General features: G+C 41.1%; 1 protein-coding gene and 1 long non-coding RNA gene across 3 annotated transcripts in view; one reads left to right on the top strand and one right to left on the bottom strand.

The window, feature by feature from the left end:
- The window catches only part of NCOA7 (nuclear receptor coactivator 7), a 70,347-nt gene that overhangs the window by 21,109 nt on the left and 30,158 nt on the right, over window positions 1–19,080 (top strand). For both annotated transcript variants that reach the window (XM_083731111.1, XM_083731112.1), the window contains exons 3-6: window positions 5,489–5,733; window positions 13,407–13,486; window positions 17,545–17,652; window positions 18,759–18,872. In XM_083731111.1, coding sequence (XP_083587237.1) covers window positions 5,489–5,733; window positions 13,407–13,486; window positions 17,545–17,652; window positions 18,759–18,872 — 547 coding nt within the window. The remainder of the gene's footprint in view (window positions 1–5,488; window positions 5,734–13,406; window positions 13,487–17,544; window positions 17,653–18,758; window positions 18,873–19,080) is intronic.
- LOC310841069 lies at window positions 6,520–8,567 on the bottom strand. Its single transcript, XR_014562319.1, has 3 exons — window positions 8,553–8,567; window positions 6,844–6,900; window positions 6,520–6,736 (listed from the first exon to the last, which is right to left on the bottom strand). It is a non-coding gene; the product is annotated as an uncharacterized lncRNA (long non-coding RNA).

Raw genomic sequence — 19,080 nt, forward strand, 5'->3', positions numbered from 1 at the left:
AGGTCATGAAATAATTTGTGAATTGAAAGGCAGCAAAGTTGTTAAGATTTCTAGGGTTTCTTTGTTTAGGTGTAGGTGAGTTGTGTTAGGTTTTCCCCTCTAAGCTAGTTTCAGACTTATTTTTATGCCCCAATGACAGATTTTTTGCTCCCTGCTCATGGAAGCTGTTTCCTATTTTGGAAACCTTGGTTTCGAAACAGCTAGTTTTTTAAATAAATATGAAGTGTGCATGGAAAGCTGCCCAATAACACAGCACAATTCCCTACACAAAAGCACAACCAAAATTTTTGATTCCTACCATTTCCTGTAACAACCTTAGGCATGGCTCAGAAAAAGTCACCAGTCGGTACAAGCACACCACATATTTTGATGTGAAAAATGTACCCACAAATCTGCTCTGGGTCTAAAATGCATTATTATGTGTTTCCTGTGTTTGAGAGTATATCTTTTGACATTATATGCACCTCATTTCTAATTTGAAAAATTGGAGTCGTTTTTTGTTTAAAAAGAGAGTATCTTTTCTAGACAAACAGAACCCTTCTCTCTCTGGAATGTTTTTATTGTTGCCCCCGCAAGGTATTTGTGTGCTTTAGTTTTGTTCATAATTGGGTGTCCCCTCCCTTTCCCCTGTTTTCTTTTTTGCCTTTGCTGTAGACTGAAATAATAATTTGTTTTGTAAGCACAATGTCTGCATACTGTAAATAGTTTTATCTGCCAGACACTCTTGTTTTCCCCCTCCTGTTGAAATTTCACATCATGGTTAAAACTGTGGGATAATTGATCTGTTTGGAAAGAGCCTGTGGCAAGGATTCTGAGGCTGTGGCCTAGTCTAGTGAGCAAGCAAGGACTCAGAACTGTTGTCATGGGGGGGTGCAGGTTTGTAGGCCATTAACCCAGACTCTAGCTCACTGCAGGATATTTAGAGATAGAGATCACAACCAAGAGATAGAAGTCTAGCTTCTGCTTGAAGATCTCCAGCAAGGGAGAGCCTCCCACCCTTACTGAATTCTTGGTTCCATTGTCAAGTTACTCTTAGCACTGAGAAGTTTCTTCTAATGCTCAGTCAAAATCTCTGCTCTTCTGTAACTTAGATCTAGCTGTGTTCAGAGGCAGTAGATAACGAGCATTATTTGCCCTCTTCTGTGTCCCTCAGGTATTTGAAGACTGCTGTCAAGTCCCCCCTCAGTCTTCTCTTATCCAGGCTAAGCATGCCCAGTTCCTGCAACCTTTCCTTCTTCATTTTCATACCCCTGACCATCTTAATTGTCCTCCTTTGAACTTGTTCCAGTTTGTATTTCCTTCTTAAAGTGTGGCATTTAGAACTGGAAATTGTTCTACGAATGAATAAGGGGAAATAATGGGGAACTATTACTTCTCCTGACTTAGAAACTATAGACTATCCAATGAAGTTGTCCCATTAGTACAAGGACTTCAATTTGTGCAGAGGAACTTCTCCTCCTTCCCAGCGCCCCCCCCCCCAATCTGCTCTGAGTTTGTAAGGAAAAGTGGGGCAGATCCCAAAAGCTAAACCACAACAATGATTATTCCAATTTCTCCCTTTGAGTTCAGTAAACAAATAACAGGATAATCTCTACTAGGTACTTGAAATAAACAGTATCATAAATGGGAGGGAAACCCTGTCTGCTTTGTCTGTGCTCTCTTTCTGTGTAGTGTTGATTTTCTCTTGTAGGGGAAAGCCAGTTTCTTGGTAGAAATGTTGTATTAAAATGAAAGGGAAAGAAAAAAACATTTTGAAAACATGTTGCATAGCAAGGATCCACTGGCTCTGGCCTTCAAAAGCAGGATACTAAGCATATGGTTTAAAAACATTTGTTCCTTTTGTGTGTGCATGAAACGGGTTTGACTTACCTGTTCTCATTCTGCAAGGTGCCCTATTTTGGGACAAGGGACTTCAGTGGGCAATTATGGATGAGAATAGCAAGGTAGTTCCTCTTAGTGGTATACTATAAAACTCTTTTCTCCCCTTCAAGCTTTGTTGTTTACTCGTTTAGTCGTGTCCGACTCATCGTGACCCCATGGACCAGAGCACGCCAGGCCCTTCTGTCTTCCACTGCCTCCCGCAGTTTGGTCAAACTCATGCTGGTAGCTTCGAGAACACTATCTAACCATCTCGTCCTCTGTCGTCCCCTTCTCCTTGTGCCCTCAATCTTTCCCAACATCAGAGTCTTTTCCAGGGAGTCTTCTCTTCTCATGAGGTGGCCAAAGTATTGGAGCCTCAGCTTCACGATCTGTCCTTCCAGTGAGCACTCAGGGCTGATTTCCTTAAGAATGGAGAGGTTTGATCTTCTTGCAGTCCATGGGACTCTCAAGAGTCTCCTCCAGCACCATAATTCAAAAGCATCAATTATTCGGCGATCAGCCTTCTTTATGGTCCAGCTTTCACTTCCATACATCACTACTGGGAAAACCTTCAAGCTTACTTCCTAATAAATTTTATAGAACATCTGGCATATTTGGCGGCCAGCTTTTGCAATTTTTGCAACGTTAAAATCACTTTACAGCGTTTTGTTGTCGCCAGGTTGAATAACCTAGGAAGGAGTTATACATATTTAGAGCAAAGGAGCCTACCTTAAACTGAGTCAGACATACATCCATCTAGCTCAGTAATTCCTGGCAATGGCTCTCCAACTCTTCAGACAGGGCTCTCACCCAGCCCTGTTTGGAGATGACAGGGATTGAGCCTGAGACCATCTGCATGGATAGCAGATGTTGTACTCCTGAGCTGCAGTTGGAGTAGGTGGCCTCGATTCTTTATCCTGTTAAGGATTGCTAGCTCCTGACAGTGTCTAGTAATGGCAGGGTTCCTGAAGGTGTGTCTGTATTCCCAAAGTTGTACCATATGTTGTGTCCGGGTCTGATGCTGGATCCCACACAGAAAAGTGGCAAGGGGGGGGTCTGGTCAGAAGTTGCAGGACCATGGACAGCTCTTATTCAGTTACTCTGAGGGCCCCAACCTTTTTGCAAACTTGGGGTTCCACCAAGCCTACTGAAACCTCTGTCTTGTGCATGGATGGAGGGGCAAGGCAACATTCTTGGATTGTAGAGGTCCCAGCACACCAGGCTGCTCTTGTGTTGATAGTAGTTAGTAGTGTCATCTGCGGCTGGCCCAGAGAGCAATTTCACTCTGCATCCTTAGCCTCTTTCCCTGGTGATAGGCCATTACAGCAGCATATATACCTTTGGGTCCCTTCCACCTCTACAGTTCTAAGAAAGTAGAATTAGTTGGCTCTACTCATTGCTGACCTGATTTGAGTCTCCAAATTTCTTCTTCCCTTCCTCTACCCAATATAGTTACTACACTGACCAGCAGGGTAGCTATCCAGAAACTCAAAACAGGACCCTTTTTCAGCCTTTTCCAGAGATATGTGGGCTTGAACCTGAGTCCTTTGGGCATTCAAAGCATGTACTGTGCCATTCCACTACAGCCCTTCCATTTCCTACTTTCTCTTTGGCTCAAGGTGACTTACCACTATAATTAAAAACAGTAACAAAATTAATGAAGATGTAGTACAGAAATAGGGGGAAATATTAAATCTCACTTTGGAAAGAAAAGGTTATTCTTCATACATCAATGGAGTCGTTCAGATCTCTCTTTTTTTGTAGATGTTTATAAGAGCCTCAGAACAAACATGTATTAGAGGGCACTGATTTAGATAACCTTGAATGAATGACATGTTTATGTGAAAACAAAGCTAATAATAAAGCCTGGGCAGCTGACTGAAATTATAAGTTTAGACGATGACATAACGAATAGATGCTGGCCAAATATATTAATCAGTGTAGTATTGTTTGAGATGGGGATTAACATAGAATGTTATTTAGGCTCATATGGGCTGGAGCTGGCTTTGCTTCCATCAGAAACTGGTCCCGTGTTGCTCCAGTAACATCAGACATCCAAGCTCACGTGGGAGGAGTCACCTTGCCACTGCTCCTCCTATCCCAGCAGTTTCTCAGTTTCTTGGTCAAGTGATGTTGGCATGGGAAGGACATGCCAGATCCTCACACTTGTACGCCAGCTCCTGATGTTACCCGAGCAGCATGATAAGATGACATGTTGCAGCAGCACATAACCTGCTGAAATGAAGACTACTTTGCCATGTAAAGTACGTTCAAAAAGCGAGAGAGATAAAACCTCAAGTTTAGCCACAATTGGGATTTTATTTGTAAAAAGAAAAAGCCCAATGTGTTTTGGCCTGTGAATATTTTAGGCCTTCGTTATTTTAGGAACAAGGCACCACGTGCATTTTTATCAATTAAAAACCAGTTTAAGTATATTTACGTTATTTATATGCTAATATATATTTACTCAATGTAAGATGTAGAAGTAGCTTGCAGAAATCTAGGTTAATAAAGTCACACCGTCACTTTCACTGAATATTTACCGTATTTTTCACCCAATAGGACATACCGGCCCATAGGACGCACCTAGTTTTTTGGGGGGGAAATAAAGAAAAAAAATTATTCCCCCCCCCCAGGTGTGGGGCTGGGGCGGGGGAAGTGCCCCACGGCTAGCGGAGCGCTGCACAAAGCCCGAAAATTGGGGCGTGCTGAGCTCATCGTGCCCCAAGCTTCTAGGTGCCGGCAAGTTCTCAGCTAGCCGTGAGAGAGCCGCGCGACTTTGCCCAGCTCTCCCACAACTAGCGGATAGCTTCCTGAAGCCTGCATTCGCCCCATAGGACGCACACACATTTCCCCTTCATTTTTGGAGGGGAAAAAGTGCGTCCTATAGGGCGAAAAATACGGTATGTGATGTAGTCAATCAATGGATCAATCAGTCATTCTATTATGGTCAAAGATCAGGCAACAGAACAAAACATTAATAACACACACAACAACATCAGCACCAAGGGGCAGAAGCAATAGACAAAATTGAAAATGTCATATGTATTGTTCCTTTTACAGTTCTGGTGCAAGCCTAAGATAATCACAGGTAAAAATGTGTTGGCTTTTTTACAAATAAAATTTGTGCCATCTTAAGATTCTATCTATCTCATTTTTTGTGTGTCAGTTTGGATGCTTATAGGTCTTTAATAAAAAAATAAGTTGTCATGCGTGACATCAGGTATGAAGCAGATGGAGGTTTGCTTTGTATTGGCTGCACCACTGCAGCCAGTGGGGCTGCTCTCAGCTCCAGTTACTTGATAGGCCCTAAGAGGGATCCCTTTTGAAGTAATCACCTGACTGTTTAATGTTTTATTATATTCTTAAATATGTGGAAGCTGCCTAGAGTGGCTGGGGCAACCCAGTAAGATGTGTGGGGTATAAATAGTAAAATTATCATTATGGAATTTCGTCAGAGAAATGTTGGAGGGTATGCTAAGTTAGATAAACAAAGAATTGTTATTCTGATCATTGCAATTTAGCAGGATGAAGGTACATAAAATTATAGTGATCAATGGTTAGCCAATGAAATTTCTGCAAATTAGTTTATTGTCTATATTGTTTTATTGTGTTTCTTTTTTTCTAGTTTGAAGAAGAAGAGGCTAGCTAAGCAAAATTCAGAGGCAGCCTCCTCGAATGCTTGTGGGATCCCCACAGGTAGAACTCAGGCTGGAAGAGATGATGGAAGTAAAGCTGTTCTGGTGCAGACCAATGGCTCTCAAGAAAACGGCAAAAAGTCTGGGGAAAAGGAGGACTTGGAGAAAAAGAAGAAGAAAAGCAGTCAGCCAAAGGATATTAGGCGCACAGATCTTAAGCGATACTATAGTATTGGTGAGTTTATTTTTTTAAAAAAAGATTTTTATTAAGGTTTCAACAGATTTATAATAACAAACATGACAAAATAACACAACTACAAACAATAAACAATAAAAACACATAAACCAAACAAAAATATATACGTTCAAATCTTAATTTCATATAGCTTACTTTTCTGACTTCCTCACATCTCCCTTTCCTGTATTCAAATTTCCAATTTAGTTTCAGCAAATTCTTCCTCTATTTTGACTGATATTAATATTTCTTAATTTCTTTTAAATTAACCATTCCCACTGCTGTCCACTTATCTTCTAATCCCACATCATTTGATTAATTTAACTGTGTTTCTTTACTTGTTGTTCATAAAACATCTTTGCACATTTCTTTCAGCTTTTGCCACTAATGCCACATTGTCTCACTATCCTGCATCACTTTAACATTCAAATAATTTACAATGTTTTTGCAGATAATCTTTAAATTTCTTCCATTCTTCTTCTGTTTGTTCTTCTCCCATGTCTCGGATTCTGCCAGTCATTTCTGCCAATTCCATGTAGTCTATCAATTGCATCTGCCATTCTTCCAAGGTGGGCAAGTCTTGTGTCTTCCAATAATTTGCGATAAGTATTCTTGCTGCTGTTGTTGCATACATAAAAAAGGTTCTATCCTTCTTTAACACCTTCTGGCCAACAATGCCCAAAAGGAAGGCCTCTGGTTTCTTAAGGAAGGTATACTTAAATACCTTTTTCAGTTCATTATAGATCATTTCCCAGAAAGCCTTTACCTTTGGGCACATAGTATTGGTGAGTTTAAGGCAAATACTGTATTACCTCTTTGAAATCTTTTAAGTATTTTTAAAGTGTGTTGTGTTTTTTCTTCTCATTATATTGCTGCTATGCTTTCAGTAACCTTCTGTAAGTCAATATGGAATATATAAACACGTTTTAGTTTTATAAGCTCCCATTTGGATTCTGTAACATTGCTGAGTCTTGGCAGGACTGGTTAAGTGTGCGAAGTCCATCTGCAAGTACAGATTCTATGTATTAGAAATGACAGAAGTTTCTTAGCATCAAAATAAAATATCTTTTTACGTATTTGAATGTAGTGGATGAATGGGTTGGCTTTTACCTTCAGAATGGGCACCTGTCTCCAATCTGGCACCTTGTAAGTGGAGGTTGGATCCAGCTAGGCTGGGGAAGGTAAAGCGTAGTGGAATGAGTGTAACTGTTTGAAAGGATTCCTAGCCACAAGGCTCTTATATTTCTTATATTCACCTAATCTCTCTGCTTCTTAGCAATTTTTCATTTTGTTGAAAACATTCTATTTTTAGTATAAAATATCTTTTAACCAAGTGAAACATAACACTATTGAAAGAGTTAGTTAACAGTGTGGAGGTTTTTGAATGTGCACACTCACACACACCTCTTTTAAGACTTAAGAACATAATAATAATCCCACTAAAATCATATCTTATCCTTCTTCCTACAATGGTCAACTAGATTCCCTGGGAAGATCACTAAGTAAGCAGGTCATGGAGAAATGTCTTTCTTCTGCTGTTGCCTCTTTAACCAGTTGTATTCAGTTCTATATTGTCTCTGAACACATAAGATCATATAGCCACCATGACTAATTAACCATTGACGGACCATAATCTTGTCTAATTCCTCTCTGAAGCATTTAAAGTTGATAGCAATCGCCAAATCCTGCAGCTGTGAATTCCATGATTTAACTGTGCATTCTGTGAAAAAGCACTTACTTTTGTCTATCCCAATCTACTGCTAAACAGTTTTAGTGAAAGACTATTGAGTAGCAAGTAAATGTCTCAGTCTTCATTATACAGTTTATTATTCCTCTCCCCCCCAAGGTAAAAATGCCCCACTGCTCTAGCTTTTCCTTGTTGGGAAGAATATGAAGAACGGCATGTGTTGCCCAACCCAAGTAACTTTTATGATGGCCCATTAACCGTCTAAAGAGTAAACGGAATCTGCAAAAATGACTCCATCATTTGGCAGGACACTACAAGGATAATGTCTGCCTGTGGAGTTGGGAAAGATTCCAAATAACTAGAGTGGAGCTTGTAAGACAGCTATCCAGCAGAGCCATAAAACATTTTGCTAGTGTAATGAACCTGTTTAGCATTTACATGGCAACAGTGCAATTTCAGCCTTCTTAGCAACCTTGAAAAGGGACCATTAGCTTCTTCCATTGCCAGAGATCCCATGGTTGTGCCTTTCTCCAGCAGTCTGATAATGAAGGTTCTGATGCCACTTTAATTTTGAATTGGAACATCAGAGAAATAATAGATATCTGTGTGTGCATTTTTACAAAATCACCTGTTTCGTTTTTGTAACTAAAGCAACACAAAATACCTGTTGAAATAGGGGGGGAAAACAAATATTGTTTGATGGTATACCCCAGAGCAGGGGTAGCTAATGTGATGCCCTCCAGAAATTTTGAATTGCAGCTCCCATTCTCCCCAACCTGGGGAGCTATAGTCCATAACATTTGATGGGTGCAATGTTGTTTGTCCCTGCTCCAGATTTGGTGCTGGTTGATACGGGTTTTAACCAGTCTCTGAGTTGCATCCTGTAGTGGCTTTATGCAAGCAGAAAGTGTTTCTCTTTTCACAAGGTGGTGCCAACACCACATTTTTCTCAATTCTCCATTATGCACTGCCGTACTCCATGGTTGCCCCAAATATGCTTCTCAGAGTTGGGGAGCCCTCTGGGGCAATAGGTAATACAGGACTGAAGGCTGTATTGGGGATGGGGGAAGGTATGTGAAAAACATAGTGTGTTTACTTTTACCTATACATCTATGTAGAGTTACAGACATACTTGGTAAGAGTTAAGGCTTCCATCAAATGGTAGTATGATGCCAGGTTTTAAAACGTAATATTCCTATTGCGCCCTGCAACCTGAAATTTGCTCCCTGAAGCAGATTTGGGCCATGTGTAGTGGGAGGAGACAGAGGGGCAGTTCTGTTGTGTTTACGGAAGCTGTTCCAATTGCCAGTGACGTAGCTGGATACAGAAGGTCTGGTTATATTGCTTCTCATTAGGAACCAATAGCTTCAAACACTGGGTACAGAACAAGTGCACCACGATTTGAACTTGGCTGAAATGTCTGATTTGTGGCCATCTTCTGAGGGCACACTGGTGGGTTTATTCCTTTGCTATTATTTTTTATGATGGTCCATTTTAGAACCTCAAATGGCTGGGCTGGCAAACCAAAAACCTAAGTTGGATTCAGCTTTTCTAGTTAACAATTATGTTGTAGCTTCCTTCAATGTCATCTTTACAAGCTATTGCCTTGTTTCCTCACACGGTTCTTTCCACCGAAGGGGCAAAGTTTAAGGCGTAACATTGTAAATCAGTAACCACAAGCCTGCTGCTCTAACAAGTAAAAACAAATAAATGCAAAGCTAGCATTGTAGTGGGATTCAAATCTTTCCCCCTCTAGTCATCCTTGTGGTGATTGGGGCTGTGTTGTTTTTTGGGATGAGATCAAAATTTTCAACCTATTTCCAAGTTGTAAATACACTTCCTGACTATCCGAATAAATAACACTTGTCTTTTCAATATTTGTTAACAAATATGCTAGGTTGTATGTAAAAGTCAAAAAGCTGGTAACTGATGTTTAGGAGGAACTGTAGCTCTGTGGTGGAGCCCAAAGTTTTGATGGTATGAGGTCATGATTCAGTCCCAAAACATCTCAATTAATAGATCTTGTGATGATTTTTGCCTGAGAATCCTGAAGAGCCAGTGCTCACCAGGGCAATGAAGAAAGTTCTGGATTTGATGGACTATTGGTATAACTTGTTATATATTGTGTGTGAACATAAAGATATTCTCATGACCATCCTGGAGGAGGAGAAAGGAAAAGTGTGTGAGTCTGAGACTCACTGTGGCTTATCTTCATAACACTAAACCAGGGGTGGGGGGTGGGGCTAGACTGTTTTGGCCAAAGAGACAGTGGTGGATGTGACTCCACACATAAACCTTACTCAGCTGATCCATGTTGGAGAGGATATTTCTATCTCTACACTCATCAGATGATTGTTAAGATTTCTGGGGAGGGGGTGATTTGCATCCTCAACAGAGCATTCGACACCACCCAGCAACACCCAGTGCTGTGCCTGCTTCACTTCACTTCACTTTCACCACCACTGTCAAAATTGATGGGATCTTATCGAGAGGCCAGGGAAATTTGCTGGGTGGGGGAGGGCACTGGATCAGGCCTCCAAACTGGAAATTTGCCACCCCTATGTTAAACAACCCCCAACATTCCATGCCCATCTTCCCAATGTGTTAGCTAGTCCTCTGTACATGTTTTACATTTGCATTACATACAGTGGGAATGCAAAAGCGCTTGTAAAGTTACCAGCTGTGGAAATTTCTATATAAATCTCATTACGATCGAGTTGTGAGAGATACCAAAATTAGCGTAAGCCCTGCTTGTGAAAACTCAGCACACTACGTGCCCTCTCTGTGCCTTGGGATCCTCCTGTTCCCTTTGCTACAAGGGGACTGTGCTCATATTTCAGCTGAGGGGTGGAGTATGCAGAATTACACTAATCTGCTTCACTTTCCTCAGAGCTGGATTCCACAGACTTGGACAAGCCCCTTCCTCAGCCACTTCCTTAGCAGAGGCTTTGAAAAAGATGGGGATTTTGCGTGTGTGTGTGTGTGTGTGTGCACACGCACAAGCACACACAAGTAATGGCACTATTCGATTCTAATTTTCTCTGAGTGGGGGAAAATTGGCCAATTTGTATTCTGAGTGATTTTGCTGTGGCTTATTTTCCGTTCTCTGTCAGCCTTGCTTGCTTTCAAGTCCAGCGAGGCTGATTTAGCAGAGGCGTGGCAAAGAACCTTTCCCTTGCTTTTTTTTTAAAAAAAGAAAGTTGTAAAAGGGGAAACTCAGGACTTTTGGACACATGATTTAGGTTACTTGTTGGCATTCCTGCGCTCGAAGATGTTTGCGGCCGAGTGTTGCTGTGCCCACCATCCAGGAGGATTCTGCAAGAGCTGTTTGCCGGAAGTGCCCGGGAAGGCCTGCCAAGCTGCTGCTGTCGCTGCCGCCTGTAAACTCCCGGGGAGAACAATCAACGTGGAATGGGAGGAGGGCTTGCCATCTTCAGGCTACAGTTCTGCAACCGGGGACAGCTGTGAGTCTCTGCCAGAAGCTGTGGCCATTGATCATAGTGAGATGGCAAAGAAGAAATTCCTAAAGGTTATGCACAGCTTTTCAGCCCCAAAGCATTTTTCCTGGTGTGTGGATTACAGGCAGCCTTACCTGTTGTTAGGTATGCAAACCACTGATTCCTGTCTGCTGATGGTTATCACACATGGAGGAGGAGTGGGGCTCAGGGAGACTAGATCTTGGGAAACTAGACAAGGTGAATGGGCTTTCAGAGCTATCTGAGGATACCTAACCATATTTTTCATTAAAGCTTTTTACATCTACAGCTCTCCCACTGAAAACATGACACATCTGCTACTGTGTGTGCACATGTGATAATGACAATCACCTAGAAATGTTTATTATTTTTTTAAAGTGTTTTAAGACATTAAGCAGCCATCATTGGGCAGCTAGCTTGAGTCTCAACTCCCATGGTAAATATAATGCTGAAGCAAATCTTATGGAAGAAAATGGGACCTCAATGCTTTATTGTTAAAAATTCATATAGTAATTCTGATGGATTGCACATTAAACACAGGCACATGTATCTTCTCTCTGATGTTTTCTTTATAATATATATATATATATATAATATGAAAAAATTGTCTCTGAAGTTGATTTTAGTTGGAGGTGTGTGTCCGTGGAGAAAGAAAGATACATTGACCCTCATACCTTTCCCTTCTAGCAGGTTTTTCACTTCAAATCTCCCATCTCATGCTTGTTTGTTTGTTTGTTTCCACCAAGGAATAAAAAATACAGCCCTGTATTTCCCCTCTACAAAGTAAAAAGCAAGTTGGGCAGGAAGAATCTGAGCTTCAAAATGGTTGGAAGAGAAAGAGTTAAACAGCTGCTTTCTTCCTGCCTGGCCCCCTTTATCTGCTCCTTTTCAACTGAAATTTCTAACCTCAGAGGCTGGTGTTGGTTAAAAAGAAAGAAAGAAACTTCAAAGAAATGCTTGCTTCTTTGCTTAAGACATTTATATACTGCTCTTCATAATGTTTATCCCGGGATAGACATTTTTAAAAATAATTTATTTGGCCCTTAAGTAGGTTCTTGTAGCAGATATATATAGCAGATCCTGTGTGGGATATTCAAAGTGGAAGAAGCAGCCATAGTTTTGTGTGTTCAATCCTTGGCATCTCCAGTTTAACAGATGCTGGATGTCTGGAAAAGGCCCAAGAAGACCCTCAAAAGCTGCTGCCATTCAGAGGAGTTGTAGGCTAGATGGACCCATCATTCCCCATTTTGTTTTCCTGACCCCCTCACTATTTTCTTTTTGCCTCCCATCTAAAGATGCACTGGTTCAGTCATTTAGCATTTGGAAGAAGCAGAGATAACAAGGGTCTATCTGACACTTAGAACTTTGGAGGTGATATTAATATATTTTATGATGTTTCAAGGCTGCATTTGGTTTCATTTGTGTTTCTTTTAATGGAAGATTTTGTGTATTGCTGTGCTGCCCACAACCATCAGCTGAAGGGTGGTTCTAGAAATAAAAATAATAAGGCTATTCTGATGTACAACTTTGTTTAATGCGGGCAATGTTAGAATGTTTTAGTTCTGTTAGCAGCAGAGGTACCTTTACTGCTTATGTGTGAATACGGCCTGACAGTTTCAAGCTTCAGTATTGTACAATTAACCGCTTAATGTGTGTCCTCAACAAAAGCATCTAGCAGAACACAAAGGATATCCTTTCGAAATAAGTTTTGTTTTCTGATCTTGCAAAAGACTAATGCCCATACAAGGTCTTCTGCGGAGTCCTGCTGAACCCAGGAGCCCCAACCAAGACCATAAAAATCTTGGATGACTGGAAAGAGCGCACATAGGCAGTTGTGACATCAGCAGAACGCACAATTCTTGTTGATACTGCAAATGCCTGAGTGATTTGTCCTGTCATGATCTCAGCTTTGTCCAGGCCCTTAGGCACGCTGTGTACACCTCAGGTAGATAGTGGCGGGGTTTTTTGCCGTTAACATTTGTCACAGTGTATTTCAACTTTTCCTGATGTAACACCCACATTTAGCCTCAACTTGCAACCGTTGACCCACTTTTAATTCTTTACCATATACAGCATGCCTGTTTTTCTTCCTCTTTCTCCTTGCTAAAAACACAAACAGATAAGAAAATGTTGGTGACCCACCTTAGCTTGGGGCATAACTCACTTGTGGCTACCAGCCTACCAATAAAAGATCAGTGATACTTCCCTTACTTAATGCAACACTCAAGCATTACTGTTAAAAATATTGTCAATAATAGCTTTTCTGTGACAGGCAGCCCTGTATCGAAAAGTTTTTAATATTTGAGGTTTTATAATGTTTTTATATATGTTGTAAGCCAGCCAGATGGGTGTGGTATAAATAATAAAATTATTATTTATGATTTGTTAATCACCAGTTTTCATGTTTGGCCAAGACAAACCTGGTTTAATATTATTTTGCTTATTTTACCAATTAGTGATTTGAAAGTTGTTCACATTTTAGGTAATCGGTCTCGGGCTTTCTCTTTCAGAGGACAATCAAACCAAAACCAATGAGAAGAAAGAAAAGAAAATGGTCTCTCAGAAGCCACATGGTACAATAGAATACACGGTAAGAGTAGCTGCTCAGAATCTATTGCATGAATATTTTTGAAAGTGGTATGCCCATTCTATTCCCCCATGCTATGCAATTCCTCTACATCCTGGTTTGTTGTTTTTATCCTATTCACAAGAGGAAGTGATCCTTTTCCTGAGTATAACCAGGCAGGAGCCATCTGTGTCTCCACTAGTACCACCAATGGTCTATCCACTAAAGGTCTCACTAAATATCCACAATATACAAGAGGTTGTTTCCTCTTCCTGCCTGGTTCCTGCATGCACTAGCTCAGTCTTACCTATACTGTGTACCCCCTCTTAAACATAACCACATTTCAAGTAACTGTTCTCAAGAACAAAATGTGAGAGGAGTGCCTCTCAAATCAAGCAATAGGGCAGGGGATGGATGCGGGCCCAGCAGCAGGGGTTAGAATCACTGGGCATCTTCCAAGGCCCATGCCCAGGTAGGGGACCCAGTCCCAGTGCCAACCCCTGAAGCCACCTGCCCAACACAGGGTTGTCCTTGCTGCTGCAGCTACCCACCTCACTGAGCATGCAAGCAACGGCAGGCACTATTTCATTTCAAAGTGATATGCAATAGTACTCGCTTCGGCAGCACATATATTAAAATTCAAAGTGATATGCAATAGTAATTTTGCAATAATAAGAGCGAAGATGGGGCACCCCATGCACATTCTCAGAATTCCCGGTGTGCTCACTGGTCCAGAAAGTTGGGTGACCCCTGAAATAGAGGACTGTGTCACTTATAACATGGCATATGTCTTTTCCTAGATGTGAACCAGAAACCCACTTTTCATAAAGTTGCTTGTTCTGCTCCAACGTTCCTGATTGGCTCATGGAAATCTCACTAAATCTGTACAATAGGTATATAAATACAGGGAAATAAGTTTCATAAATATCCTTAAAGCAGAATCTGTAGCCTAGCGTCAGTTTCCCCACTCATAATAATGCAGTCGCCCTACATACTTTGGCCTTTGAAAGCTGCTGTTGTGTGCTGCATCTTAGAGTGAAGTTATTTCTCTTCTTCGGGAGAAATAGTAGTAGTAGTAGTAGTAATAATAATAATGCATATCTTGAATTCAACAGCCTCTCTGGTAATTGGTATGCTATTTCTGAATCCTAGAGGTTCCTTTTAGCTATTGTGAGCCATAGCTATCAACAAATCGCACGGCAGCAGATTCACATACAGTGTGTGTCTACTCAGAAGTAAGCTGCATTAAGTACAATATGGGTTACTCCCAGATAATTGTGTCTGTGATTGCAGCCTTAATAACATAATTATGCAGGGATATTTTTTTCCTGCCTTGAATTTATTGCCAGTTTAACTGTGTGACCCCACCATAGCCTTGCAAAAGGTAAAGGGCTAAAGGGACCCCTGACCAGTCCAGTCGTGGCCGACTCTGGGGTTGCGGCGCTCATCTCACTTTATTGGCTGAGGGAGCTGGCGTACAGCTTCTGGGTCATGTGGCCAGCCTGACTAAGCCGCTTTTGGCGAACCAGAGCAGTGCACGGAAATGCCGTTTACCTTCCTGCTGGAGAGGTACCTATTTATCTACTTGCACTTTGATGTGCTTTCAAACTGCTAGGTTGGCAGGAGCAGGGACCAAGCAATGGGAGCTTCACCCTGTTGTGGGGATTCGAACCGCTGACCTTCCGATTGGCAAGTCCTAGGCTCTGTGGTTTAACCCACAGCGCCATCAGCGTACATTTTTTTCTACCCTGCTTCAAGTAATTTCCATGTTGCCTGTGGAAGATGGGGAAGTCCCTTATCTTTGCCCAATATGGAATCCTTTCCCTTTGCAGTCCAGTGAAAAAAAAGGGGGGATTCCTTCTACCAAGTGGGCTAGTGGAGGAGAAAGTGCCCTGGTTTGTGCATCATGCTAAACTAGTTCCATATGCTTCATTTTGGTCTTGGTCTTTTTCGGTTGCCATTTTCCATGCTTGCTTTTTCTTTTCTTTTCATTGTTAAGCTGTGATGGCCAGAACTGAACACAGTAATTCAAATATGACTTCCATATACATTTGTTAGGATTCTGGCTGGTTTTATTTTCAGTCTCTTTCCTAATGATAGAAGAGTTCTAACAGTCCTCACCCCAAACATGTTAAAGGAACCTGTGAAGGTGTTGTGGAACTATTCAGGCTAATCCAACATCCCGTGTGCTTGATGGTGGCACACCCATCTGCCTGCACATTCATCACATGCTCAAAGTGGTTCTGTGTGTGTACAGTGGTACCTCGCAAGACGAATGCCTCGTAAGACGAAAAACTCGCAAGACGAAAGAGTTTTTCGTTTTTTGAGTTGCTTCGCAAGACGAATTTCCCTATGGGCTTGCTTCGCAAGACGAAAACGTCTTGCAAGTTTCATTTTCAATGCATTCCTATGGGAATCCATGCTTCGCAAGACGAAAAATTCGCAAGACGAAAAAACTCACAGAACGAATTAATTTCGTCTTGCGAGGTACCACTGTACCGTCCTTCTACATGAGTACTTGGCCTTTGAGAATCTCCCTTCATGTCAAGGATTTCTACACATATAAACTTGGCTACAGAGTCATGGAGTGTAGGGAAGGTGGGAATTGTGCCTACTGGCCTCCTTGTGGGGTAGGTCTAGCCTTGACTGTATGCGTAGGTGGTGGCTGTTGGAGCCTTTCTGATCTCTAGCAATCAGATTTGTCTTTTTAATAAAAAATCACCACTGCACCTAGAATTGATGTTTTCATTGTCCACAAAGCTCCGGGGTCTGTTCTAAAGAAGCTTCTAAATTAATAGATTAGCAAGAAGAAGGAATGGGGTGAAAAGTACAAGACGCTGTTACATGCTCAAGCTCTAGTACACATGCTGTGGTTCAGTGGATTATGTTCAATGGTTAGAAAACAAGTTTGCTCTGGATACAACTTCCTCTTATCTTGTAAAGCAGATAAAGGATTGACTTAACTAGCTATAAACAGAGACCCAAGTGGGCCAATCCTATTGATCTGTTGTATATGAGTGTTTGTTTTCACTTAGGTTCCTTCAATTAAATCCTCCCTCCAGTCCAGATTCAAAAGATGGGAGTATTTTCCACAAGCCCTCATGTGTATTGCAAAGATAAGATACTTTTATGTGCCGGCAGGCTTGATTGATCTTGGCTGCTCCCAGAGGTCAAATGCAAGCACCAGAGAATGCATACAAGAAAAGTTAGGGCTCTGGGTTTGAATGGGAGTTAGATTAACAACAACTTTGAATCCACTTTAAGCCATGAACATTCTCATGTAAGAGAGACTGGGTAATTTGTAGCTAATAAATCCAATTTATTCTGTAGTGTTGCACACATTCTTCCAAAATACATTTCCAGAGGCATTGCCATGTTAATCAGTTGCAGCAAAAAATAACTGTATTTTTTAAACTAATATTTTTTATTGATTTTCCATTTTTAACATTGATATTTACAAATTTCAAGCTCCACTGAGCTAATCGACTTCCCTCCATCTCGTCATCTGGTTTTTATATAACTACCTCATATTTCCACATATTTATATCATCACGATTCTACATTTTTCTTAATATTATATTAGTTTTTAAGCATATTTATAGAAAAGTTCCTCTTAATAAACATTGCAAGATTTAATGCAGCCCGGCTAGTGTCTTTATGTGTTTACAATGATTGTCTATATATTGAATAAATTTACTCCACTCTCTCTGGAACGCTTGTTCACTCTGCTTTTGGATTTTCCCCATCAGCTTTGCTAATTCTGCATAGTCCATCATCTTTGTCGGCCATTCCTCTACCGTCAGTAATTCTTGCAGCAAAAAATAAGTGCACATCCCATTGCATTTTAAAGGCTAATAATTTATTACAGCAAAAGCTTTTGTGCACCAGAATCTACTTTGTTTTGTGACTAGAGCCTACTTAGAAATGTGTGGTGGTTTTTGAAGTGCTACATACTTTGGTTATTTCCCCCTGCATCGAGGAAATGGTCTTCTTAAATTTAGGTTTTATATTTGTTGTTTTTAAACAGGCATGATCGAGGACAGTGCAATAATATTTTAATCTTTCTATCTTCCCTCCCTCAGGCTGGAAGCCAAGATACTCTGAACAGCATAGCTCTGAAGTTTAACATCACTCCAAATAAACTTGTGGAACTCAACAGGCTCTTCACACACACAATTGTTCCGGGCCAGGTAACCGGGTTGTGATTAAATCCAATTTTCTGAAAGATGTGATCTGTACTAGTTAAAGAAGGCTCTTCTAGTATCATTTTGAAATAACTAGAACAGTGGAAATGACACCATGCCCTAATAAGTGATCGTAGGCATGCAGTGGCTTCAGAGCCACATGCACCCGGCACAGTGGTGGATAGCATGGTGGAGCTGTGCTGCTGCTGCATAAAGTGACACAGCAATAAAGGAAGGGGTGACGCAGCAATAAAGTTGACACAGTGCAGACACGCTGGTGGAGCCAATCTGTTGCACCTGCTGGTGAGTTTGCACCACACCAACCTTGCTGCTGCCTCCTGGAATGCAGCCGTTATGCAGCCAGTGAGAAGTCAGGTGAGTGGCACAGCCCCTCCCTGCTGTCTGCATGCAAAATAACACTGGTTTTATAAGAACACGACTTTATATGCTCAGATCATATGTCCAACAAGCAGAGCATTTCCTATACTGCTTGGAAGCAGCTGACTGGGGTTTCAGGTAAGAGTGTTTCCCAGACACATCTGGGGATGCCTGGAACTGAACCTGGGACCCTTTGCATGTATCGGTGCAGGCAGACCTGTGATAACTTCTGCACTGGGCTGAAATCCTGTACCAGTTATATGTGCTTAAGGCTGCAATCCTATACCCCTTTACCTGGGAGTTAACTGCATTGAATTAACAGTGTTTACTTCTGAGAGGGTATGTATAGGATTGCACTGTAAATATTGTTATATATAAAAAAAATATTAAGGTGATTTTAAACACATTTATAGGTGCATAATCACTTCACTAGTTGGTTGTGTTAAGTCAGGATTGTCACTATCCTGCAATGAGAGAGGGGCAAAATTCAAGAAGCTAATAGGTGTGTGTGTGTGTGTGTGTGTGTGTGTGTAGATAGATGATAGATAGATAGATAGATAGATAGATAGATAGATAGATGATAGATAGATAGATAGATAGATAGATAGATAGATAGATACATAGATAGATAGATACATACCTTGGTGCTTTAAAATAATGCTCTGTGAATTGCTTGTCTTCACCGTGTATGTTATTGTAATAATCTTGTTTCTTTTATGGGGGGGTTGGCTTAGGTTCTGTATGTACCAGATAGTGAGCCTCTTTCTGCTGCTGCGAAACTAGCTTCTTCAAGCCCTGGCGCTACTGTTTCACCTTCCTCATCAGATGCAGAGTATGATAAACTTCCGGTAAGACTTTCATGTTAGAGTCAGTTTTAGCCAAGAAGCATCTTAATCCTTTTTTTCTGGCAGAGCCTTTCAGGGAGTGGGCTCTGGTCCACAAAAACTTATGCCACAATAAATTAGTTAGAGTTCAAGGTTGCACAAGATTTTTTACTTTTCCAGTAAGACATTATACAGACTCTGATGTTTAGAAAGTACTGTCTAGTCAGTTAAG

The sequence above is a fragment of the Podarcis gaigeae genome, assembly GCF_964106915.1.
Source record: "Podarcis gaigeae genome assembly, chromosome: 3".
Classification (NCBI taxonomy): Eukaryota; Metazoa; Chordata; class Lepidosauria; order Squamata; family Lacertidae; genus Podarcis; species Podarcis gaigeae.